Genomic DNA, 11,119 nt, shown 5'->3' with positions numbered 1-11,119 from the left:
TATCAGCTATCATGTTCAACCTCTGTACAGCATTTATCCCACCACCTCAATGATATATATTAACCATCTTGTGCAACCCATGTCCAACCTGTATCCAACCATCTGAATATGTATCAACCATCCTGTTCAACCTATGTCCAGTCTGTATCCCACCACCTCAATGATATATATCAACCATCTACTTCAACCTCTGTCCAGTCTGTATCCCATCACCTCAATGATATATATCAACCATCTTGTTCAACCTCTGTCCAGTCTGTATGCCCTCACTTCAATGATATATATATCAAACTTCTTGTCAATTTCTGATCAGTTTTTATCGCATCAATAATTACAATTTTAGGTTCAACGTTACAAAATGGCGAAGTGTTAATCTTGACAGCATTTAAAGTGAGTCTGTTATTGCATTTTTTTGGGTCATTTTTGGAGACCCACTTTCTCTGTTGCCAGGGTAACAGCCCATGTAACTTGCAGGGAGTGGTGCACATTTTTATCGCTCTCTGGTCACGGTCCCTCAATGAGAGACAGCGGCCTCGGGAGCAGATGTGACAGACTGATAGTGGGGTGGGGAAAATGTTGTGAACATTGACAGTATGGACTGTATTAACTCTGTGTTGGGATGAAGACGAAACTAATGAATGTGGGCATTACATTTCTGCAACGTTGTTCAGGCCGTCACAAACGTCCTGTAATCAGTCAATAATTGTGCATAATTTAAAGTAAAAGGAGAAAAAGCTGGAAACGTTCAGCAGATCGGACATCAACTTGGACAGTCCCAGTCCTGATACTGAGTCTTCTACAGTTTCTCTTTCCACAAATCTAATCTGGTTAAATGAGTTTCCAGTACTATTATTTCAATTTTATATTAAAAACATTTTATTCCTGTTAGCCTACAGGAAATGTGATGACCAATTGTGCTGGGCAAGACATGATTTAACAAAAAGAACATGATAAATTCAATTTGGTCTAGTTGCAGGGTACAATGTGAAACGTATCCCCGGTATCTGGTGACTCACGCCCAGGTTTTCCAGCCTGATCATTGGTCCAGTCAGATGACCATCAGGTTCCCATTCTGTCATAAGTTGACGCAGTGTTAGTTTTTGAACTCTGATTGGCCGAAACACTGCATCATATTACCGGTAGCAAGGAGTCCTGGGAGAGTTGCTGTTTGGACTATAATCATTGAAACTACTACTGTCGCCTCTTTGTGAATTATTTTGCCTCACTATCGGTGTTTATTAACGAGAAATAGCAGAGGATTTATTAAATGCAGCCTGAGGTAAGGTAAAAGCAAACATTATAATTTTAGTTTCAACGTTATAAAATAGCTGTGTGTTAATTTTATATCAAGTCACTTTACGGGAGAATGTCAGGGTAGCACTCTGTCAACTGAAGTTTAATTGAAGTTGCATAACGCAACAAGACAATGATCCAAAAGACAAGAGTGAATCAATAATAGAATAATTTCAAAAGAAAATTAGAATAGCCTAGTCAAAGTCCTAACGTTAATCCCATAGGAAAGTTGCGGAATGGGCTGAAGCAGCAGTTCCGTCGCGGAATCCTACCTCGAAGCAGAAGTTCCGTCGAAGCAGTTTTGTAAGGCGGAATGACATAAAATTCTTCCAAGCCGATGTGCAGGAAGATCAATAGTTAACGGAAGCATTTGGTTGAAGTTATTGCTGTACGCGGGATTGGGGGCGCGGTGTCACACCAATTATTGAAAGCCAAGGCTCACAGACTTATTTTGAACAAGTACATGCAATATTGAATAATGTTAATATTGTCATAACGAGACTCACAGCGTTTAAAATCGACTCTGTTGTTTACATTTTCGGTCATTTTTGGAGAGCCGCTTTCTGCATTGCCAGGATAACAGCCCATGTGACCGGTACGGAGTGGTAAACATTTTTATCGCGTTCTCGTCACCGTTGCTCAGTGAGAGTTAGTAGCGTCAGGAGCAGATGTAACAGACTGATAAAGAGGTGGGGATGATGCTGTGAGCATTGACTGTGTGTACTGAATAATTCCTGTGTTGGAATGAAGAGAAAACTAATGATGATCCCTTTTCCCATCTGGTTCCATCTGCTCATTCCCCGCGCATCTTGTTCAAACTCTCTCTGGCCTGTAACCCACCACCTCAATGATATATATCAACCATCTTGTTCACCCCCTGTCCGTTCTGTATCCCACCACCTCAATGACAGTCTGTATCGCATCAATAATTACAATTTTATTTTCAATATTACAAAATGGCAAAGTGTTAATCTTGACAACATTTAAAGTGAGTCTGTTATTTCATTTAATTTTTGTCATTTTTGGAGAGCCACTTTCTCTGTTGCCAGGGTAACAGCCCATGTGACTTGCAGGGAGTGGTGCACATTTTTATCGCTCTCTGGTCACGGTCCCTCATTGAGAGACAGTGGCCTCGGGAGCAGATGCAACAGACTGATAGTGGGGTGGGGAGGATGTTATGAGCATTGACTCTATCGACGGATTTATCCCTGTGTTGGAATGAAGACAAAACTAATGAATGCGGGCATTGCATTTGTGCAACTTTGTTCAGGCCGTCACAAACATATTGTAATCAGTCAATAGTTGTGCATCATTTAAAGCAAAAAGAGAAAATGCTGAGACCGTTCAGCTGATCGGGCAGTAACTCGGACAATCCCAATTCAGATACTGGCTCTTCCACAGTTTCTCTTTCCACACATCGTATCTGATTAAACAAGTTTCCAGCAATACTATTTCAATTTTTTATCAAAAGCATTTTATTCCTGTTAGCCTACAGGAAATATGATGGCCAATTGTGCTGGGCAAGACCTCACTTAACAATAAGATAACGATAAATTGTGCTCAGTTTAGTTGCAGGGGACAATGTGAAACGTATCGCTGGTATCTGGTGACTCACGCCCAGGTTTTCCAGCTCGATCATTGGTCCAGTCAGATGATCACCAGCTTCCCGTTCTGCCATAGGTTGATTGAGTGTTAGTTACTGAACTCTGATTGTCAGAAACACTGCATCATTTTATCGGTAGCAAGGAGTCCTAGAGTTGCGGTTTGGGCTGTAACCTTTAGTACTTATACAGATCGGACACGATGTTCCTCCTTCCAAATGAATCAGAAGTCTCGGGCATCTGGACATTGGATCTGGATATATCCCTGAATACACTGCTTGTTGTGAGATGTGAGGACGATGTGCCAGGCTTCTGGCGTCGGTAAGGGACAGGTTCAGCTGTGTGACCCTGTGAGGCTGGGTCATGGGATATCATTGTTTTAGATAAAGTAAAATGGACCCGGGGGTCAACTTGCCCAGGTTTATGAGGTGTTGAGCGAGTATTTCTGGTCTGTGGGTTCATTGTTCAAACCGTGTAAACAAACCACAACTTTTCGCACTAAATTGTTCTGGTATCAATTTGCCTGTTGTTCCTGGGAATCTGTTCAGTGCAGTTGTTGCTAACAAGGTCCACATGAATAATCTCAAGAATGATCGGCTTTATGTTTGAGGAGCATTTGATGGTTCTGGACCTGTGCTCAATGGAGTTCAGTGGGACGGTGGGGGTGGTGGAGGGATGTATGTTTAAGTAAACCTACCGAATGCTGAAAAGCCTGGATACAGTGGACATGGAGAGGATGTTTCAGTTAGATCTTTAAATTAGTTTAAATTAGTTAAAATGTTTAAATTAGTCTGTGATCTGAGCGCACAGTCTCAGAATAAAGACGCCTACTTTTAAAATTGTGATGACAGACAGACATGCTTTATTGAACCCGAGGGAAACTGGGTTTCGTTGCAGCCGCACCAACCAAGAATAGAGTAGAAATATAGCAAAATAAAACCAGAAATAATTAAATAATAATAAGTAAATTATGCTAGGGTAAATTATGCAACTTGGACAGCATCCTCTTTTCAGACACCACTGTCAGAGAGTCTAGTTCCATCCCCACAATATCACTGGTCTTACCAATGAGTTTGTTGATTCTGTTGGTGTCTTGCTACTGTCAGCCTGCTGCCCCAGCACACAACAGCAAACATGATAGCACTGACCACCACAGACTCGTAGAGCATCCTCAGCATCGTCCGGCAGGTGTTAAAGGACTTCAGACTCCTCAGGAAGTAGAGACGGCTCTGATCTTTCTTCTAGACAGCCTCAGTGCTCTTTGACCAGTCCAGTTTATTGTCAATTCGTATCCCCAGGTACTTGTAATCCTCCACCATGTTTACACTGACCCTTTGGATGGAAACAGGAGTCACCGGTGGCTTGGTCCTCCTCAGGTCCACCACCAGCTCCTTAGTCTTTTTCACATTAAGCTGCAGATGATTCTGCTCACACCATATGACAAAGCTCCCACCCTAGCCCTGTACTCATCCTCATCTCCCTTGCTGACGAATCCAACTGTGGCAGGATGATCAGAAAACTTCTGAAGATGGCAAGAATCTGTGCAGTAGTTGAAGTCCGAGGTGTAGATGGTGAAAATAAGGGAGACAGGACAGTCACCTGTGGAGCCCCAGTGCTGCTGACCACTCTGTCTGACATACAGTGTTGCATGCGCACGTACTGTGGTCTGCCAGTCAGGTGATCAATAATCCATGACACCAGGGAAGCATCCTCCTGCATCACTGTCAGCTTCTCACCCAGCAGAGCAGGGCGGATTGTGTTGAACGCACTGGAGAAGTAAAAGTCTATAACCCTCACAGTGCTGGCCTGCTTGACCAGGTGGGCGTAGGCACGGTTCAGCAGGTAGACAATTGCATCCTCAACTCCTAGACGGGGCTGGTAGGCGAACTGGATGGGGTCTAGGTATGGCCTAAACGTAGGCCGGAGCTGCTCCAGAACAAGTCTCTCCAGGGTCTTCATGATGTGGGAGGTCAATGCCACAGGTCTGTAGTCATTGGAGCCACTGGGGTGCGGCGTCTTCGGCACAGGGACGAGGCAGGACGTCTTCTACAGCACAGGAACCCTATGGAGACTCAGGCTCAGATTGAATACATGGTGAAGTACTCCACATAGCTGGGGAGCACAGGCTTTGAGCACCCTGGGGTTGACACCATCCGGGCCTGCAGCCTTGCTTGAGAAAAATCTCTTCAGTTAAAGGACGGCTGCTGTGTGGAAACTATTGCCGCAGATAGGGGTGGAGGCTGCCCTTTGCGTATATTTATGGCAGATTTTAATATGTTCGTGATTGCTCAATAGCTTCAGGGTTGCAAAATGAAAGCAGGAATATGGTGTTAGAATAAAAATCATGTTTGAATGGTGGAGCAGACTCGATGGACTGAATCATCTAATTCTCCTCCTACATCTTGTGTCTGACCATAACTGAACGATGACTCCTTCGTATCCCATATCAGGCATTGGAAAGTGCAAGGGGAAATTTCAGATGTGTTCTTTGAGATCGTTATATTTGTCTTAAACATTTAAACTTCGATAAACAGAAATATTTTTTTCCCATTTGTATTGTTAATGTGCTTTATTATCTCTCTAGTTAAAGTTAGACCTGTGGTGAGAGACTTATTGGCAGAAAAGCCCACAACTGGAAGCAAAACACGACTGAAGATGAGGGAACAGCAACAAGTGAACCAGCCCGAGGACTGAGAGCATCAACTGGCGAGAACCCATCTGACTCAGGGTTTCCATTGATTCGGTCAGCAGAAAGTTTGGTGAGTCTCATTTAGTCAAACACTGGTCCTTTGGACATTACATATCTATACAAAGGAAGGTAGGAAACAGTTGGAATGAGACTGAATGTGCCAGTTATTCCTCTGTCAGACCCAGCTGCAATCACTCCAGGTCTGGTAATGTGCTTTCAGCAGCCCAGCTCTTTAAAGCCACTCACATTCCCTCAGTGTTTGCTCATTTCAAGCTTTTGTGTGTTTTGAAGTAGTTTTCGGTCAGTTCTGAGTGGGGAGCGGGAATGAGACTGGTTTGTTTATACTTACTGTCTTTCAGAAATATAATTGCTTGAATTTAATTTGTGCCGACTTACGAACCATATCCTGTACCTTCTCAACCAAATTATCGATATACACGACAAATAGGAATGGGTGTAACCCTGGGAACACCACAAACCACGGAACTCAAGTCCAAGCAACAACTTCTCACCGCCAACAATAACAATAACAATAATCCTAACAATTCCTAATTCCTAATAATAATTCCTAACAATAATTTGTTTGCAGACTCTGGGGCCCAGTAACAAACTCAATGTTAACAGCAAGATTAGACAGTAACAAATATAAAGAGGAACTTGCTGCTTCCTGAAAGGACTCGTATCATGTCTGATCCAAAGAGAAAGGTCCTCCGTTATTTACCTCGGGACCCATCCTTCCCGGTACGCTGCATCCAATAATCCGTAAGCCCCCAACCTCTCCCCACCTCGCCCATAGCCGCACATCCTTCCCATCGTTCACCCCACAATCGAACCCATGGACAGATTCCCTTCACCCACATCCACACTCTGAACTTGGGTATCATAACTAACTGATCGTACATTCCCTGCTCGGGCGGAAAACTGAAACCAGGCCTGCAGCACTGGCGACCCCGGACACCCCAGATGACTGATTCAGTCCCGGCACTTCCCCACGGCAACCGACCTTCGAATTACACAAACCCAAGATCAGCCCCTTCCTCACCGCCGCCCGATGAGGAGAACCGCCGGCATCCGCTGGGTTCGGCACTGTGCTCTGATCTGCAGGAGGTCCCCGCAGCGCCACCTGTGGCAGGACGTCGGAGGGACAACACAGAGCGTTCGGGTGTCGGTTCATTCGCTGTGACATCCTCCAAATTTCACATCAACTCCATCCAACCGACTCTGGGCGAACTTTAACGACCAAGAAATAAATTCCTGTTAGCGATCAGCTGTCTGAATGATTCGCTCACTGTCGGGGTGGTTTAGATTACCGGGAGACAATGACAGCAGGGACGAGAGGTCTTCTGTTAACTAATACGAATCTGTGTTTCCCCTGCTGGCAGTTCAGGTTGACAGTAATAAAACGGTTGTTAAGAAAATACTAAACAACGAGACACTGCACGGACTGAGCCATCTCAAATCAGATCACCCAGGAAACGCTTCCCCAGAAACATTCTGGATTTTGTGACCCAACTCGAGACAGGTACCACAGCGGCCACTCTACGGACAACCTGGCAGAGCAGGGCAACTGGCAAGGGACTTTACATCACAAAATATTGGATTCAGTGATGAAACCCGTTAAGTTTCCTTCGTTCTTCCACTGAAATCATTAAAACCTCCACTAACAAGCTTTTGAATGCAAGCTGTCACTCACACTGTCGTCACTCTGGCACCCCCAATCAAAGCCATAAAATAGTGGAACAGAATTAGGCCATTTGGCCCATCTGACGTCATGTGTGCGGTTCCTTTCGTCTGAGGGTTTGTTTCTCGTGGTTGTGCAGTTTAATCTTTCTTCCGTTCAGATCAGGGAGTGAGATCCGTAGATGTCACGCCCTCGCACTGTAGGTGGGCTTTCTTTTTTCCTTGACTCCATTCCACTGTTACAGATTGCCGAAGTGCAGCAAATGTCTCCAGGTATATAACCTTATTAATGCAAGAAGGAATCCTTTCTATTTTTTCGGGCTTCTCAAACATTTGTACACTTCAGCGAATTCTCTCCACAGAAGTTCCAGAGCAGAAGCTCAGTCTGTCTAATATTGCCACACAATTAATGTGGGGACTCGTTTATTATTCTCATGTACCGAGGTGCAGTGAAAAAACCTGTCATGCAAACAGTCCAGCTGCAGAGGGTGCAGAACAGATTGCTGAAGCTTTTTGTGTGTGTTCTTTTATATCCCGTGTCAGGTTTTGTGAGATGTGCAGGACAGTTACAGATTTCGTTACACGGATCATTATATTTGTGTTCAACATTTAAATTCCAATGAGTTTTGTTTTTTTCTTATTTGTATTGTTACCGTGCTTCGTTATCTCTGATTAAAATTAGATCTGCGCTGAGGGATTTGTTGGAAGAAAAGAACTGGAAACAAAGAACAACTGAAGAACAGCCGAAGACTGAGAGCACTGACTGGATTGAACCCTGATGGCTCAGAATTTTCCTTCATTCAGTCTGGAGAAAGTTTGGTGAGTCTCATTCACTCAAGTTCTCGTCCTTTAGACATCACATACCTGTATAAAGGAAGGTAGGAAATAGTTGGAGTGAGACTGAATGTGCCCAGAAGTACCAGTTATACTTCTGTCAAACCCAGTTGCAATCACTCCAAATTGAGAAAACATTTTCACAGTCAAATGCACAATGGAACTGTGAAGGTCGCTTCAGAAAGGGGAAAATGTTCAGAGAAATGAAACTTGGTTCACAAGAGATTAAAACATTTAGGCAAGTGGAAAAAGGAAGCAACATTCAAGTAGCTTAAGAACTGACTTAGAGGTCGAAGTGAACTTGAGAAGTTCTTGGGAAGTAGGATGAAGGAAAGCGCAAGGCGTTCTACATGTGGGTGAAGAAGAGGAGGGTGAATAGATTGAGGGTAGGACTACTCAGGAGCAAAGGTGGAAACGTGCCGGATGATACGGTGACAGGTGAGGTGCTTAATGACTGCTTTGTTTCAGAGTTACCAATGAGATGGACAGTGATTGTGACGTAGCATAGCAGCATGGCAGCGTTCAGAAAGAGGTGTTGTTGAAGCATCCAATATATACCACTTTACGACAGGAAGTGAAGGAGGAGTTTACAAGGACATTGGCAATGATCTTTGTGTCCTCTCTGGCCACAGGCGTAGTAATCATTAGAGGATGGCATATCTTGTTCTATAATTCAATAAACGTAATATATATAATCCTGGGGATTACAGACCAGTGAGAGTCACATCGGTGCTGGGCAAACTCTTGGAATGGTTACTTGGCAAGAGGAATTTTGAGCATTTGGAGAAATATTATCTTACTACGGGTTGCCACTTCGGCGTTTTGATGGTGAGTGGCGAAAAGGGTAGGGGAGTTACCAGAAATAACTTTCCACAATATGTGACAGTCATGCACCGACATTTGGATCGGCAGAGTCTGATCAGGAGACACCATGGCATTGTGTATGTAAAATTGTGCTTAACATGACCTCTTAAGTTTTTTGAAGATAAGTGTCAATGAGGGTGCGGGAGTGGATGTTGTACATTGAACTACAGTAAAGCCTTTGACAAGGTGCCAAATGAAAGCTCGGTCTGGAAGATAAGTTCGCATCCGGTCCAGGGAGAGAAAGTTAGATGGATTCAAGAGTGCCTTGAAGGTAGTAAGCAAAGAGGGATGGTTGAAGGTTTTTCCTTGAAGAAGGACCACAAGGTTACAAGTTGGGACATTTGATATTCGTTATTTGATAGCAATGATTTGAATACAAATGCGCAAGGCTTGACCAGTAAGTTCACTGATGACACAAAATTAATAGATGGTGTTCATGATGAAGATTATCGTAGCTTATAGGGGATCTAATTGGGTAAAGCAATAGCAAACAGATTGCAAAATCAACACGAGCAGCATCGGTTTCACGCAGAGTTTTGTGATGATGTGGAGGGACCTGTCAGAGGAAGTGGATGAGGCAACACAATTGTATAATTCCAGAAGCCGTTGGGATGTGAAGATGCAGTGAGGAGGCCAGGAGGGAAATGGGTTCAAAACAGGAAATTAGGATTATCTCTGTGGGCAATGTGGTTAGCACTTTCTAATTCGGCTGAAGGGTCTGTATCTGTACTCTGTTGCTGTGTGACTCTGTCAGAAGGATGCACCAGATATCACTGGACAGACATACAGACATGGCGTGGAAGTTGATGGAAAAGGGGAATGGTTGGTCCTTAAGCCAACTCCTGTTCTGATACAGGGGATGTAGGCTCTGTCATATTTGTAAAGTCATCGTGTCTCTGACTCACTATCTGCTTGTCTGTAATTCAGACCATCACCCGCAGGTGGAGCTTTTCTACACCGGGAACAAAGAGTAAACAAGAAAACAACAACCAGGAATCGTCAGTCGGAATCAAAATGGCTGCAGGTATGATCACTGGGATCTTTATAATTAAACTTCCATCGTGTTTGTGCACAATAGATCAGATGAAGTAACTTACACAAATGCTAACGGGCACTGAAAAGTTTTATCGAACAGGGTCATTGAATTCCATTGTAAAGAGGTCTTCAGTGATCGATCAATCTAACAGTTCCAGTGCAGGGTCCTGACACCGGTAATGGTGGAATTGCTCAGGTCACCGTGCAAAGCTTCACCTGACTAGAAGCAGCAGGGTGCCCTGAATCCGGTGGCTGAGAGTAAAACACAGACAAAAATGTGCTGTTTGGTACGTTAAAGTCCAGGTTCAGGGATTGTTGCTCATCAGGGCCTGTTCAGAGGTGAAAGACATCTCGAACTTTCATTTATAAAATTCAGAGCCAGATGATTGAAGCATTTCCGGGATTTCAGGAATTGTGTGATAACACAGCATTTCAGGTTTTGGTAGGGTAGCTGTCAACTTCCCCTTGGTTTTGTTGACGGCTGCGCAAAGGAGATGATGGGAGTTTCCGATATCTGTTTTCTGTAGCCGAGCCGAGAACATTGCCAACGTTCAGAATTTCAGACGATCAGGAGACAGCTCATCGTAGGTAAATTTGTGGTGTGTTTCGGTGTTTTAACACCCCAGTGAAAGTCTAGGCTGTGGACAAATGGTGAACGTCATTTTCTCAAAAGACGTTTAAAGAGCTTCAATGCTGATATGCTCAAATGATTTTCTCTGAGTCAGAAAATGTTCTCATCTGATTCAATCTTTTGTAAATAGAATATTCAATCTGCAATCTGTCAAGTACTAATACACCCTTCCTGTATTTCAACTGGTCCAACAAACAGTTTATAACCTTGTCACAAGAGATTTCTGCGCCTGTATTCTGCTCTGCAGCTAATGATGGCAAACCTGCTAAATGTCCACACGGCGCATTGTCTCCTGCAATCCGGTCGCTGATCTGTGTGTGACCCTGTGGAAGGGACAGCGTGCGCCCCGAGGTAATGGTCAGTCTGTGACCCAGGGGACAGGACAGCGTGCGTATCGAGGTAATGTTCAGTCTGTGACCCAGGGGACAGGACACCGTGCGCCTCGAGGTAATGGTCAGTCTGTGACCCAGGGGACAGGACACCGTGCGTATC

General features: G+C 44.1%; 1 protein-coding gene across 1 annotated transcript in view; it reads left to right on the top strand.

The window, feature by feature from the left end:
• Positions 1-1,170: 1,170 nt before the first annotated feature.
• Positions 1,171-11,119, top strand: part of LOC140721095 (NACHT, LRR and PYD domains-containing protein 3-like) — a 33,029-nt gene continuing 23,080 nt past the window's right edge. The window contains exons 1-4 of the mRNA XM_073035960.1: positions 1,171-1,279; positions 5,479-5,653; positions 7,946-8,082; positions 9,903-9,985. Of these exons, the coding sequence (XP_072892061.1) occupies positions 8,042-8,082; positions 9,903-9,985 (124 nt within the window). The 5' untranslated portion in view covers positions 1,171-1,279; positions 5,479-5,653; positions 7,946-8,041. The remainder of the gene's footprint in view (positions 1,280-5,478; positions 5,654-7,945; positions 8,083-9,902; positions 9,986-11,119) is intronic.

The sequence above is a fragment of the Hemitrygon akajei genome, unplaced genomic scaffold (assembly GCF_048418815.1).
Source record: "Hemitrygon akajei unplaced genomic scaffold, sHemAka1.3 Scf000050, whole genome shotgun sequence".
Taxonomy (NCBI): domain Eukaryota; kingdom Metazoa; phylum Chordata; class Chondrichthyes; order Myliobatiformes; family Dasyatidae; genus Hemitrygon; species Hemitrygon akajei.
This window is presented reverse-complemented; position numbering and strand designations above follow the sequence as displayed.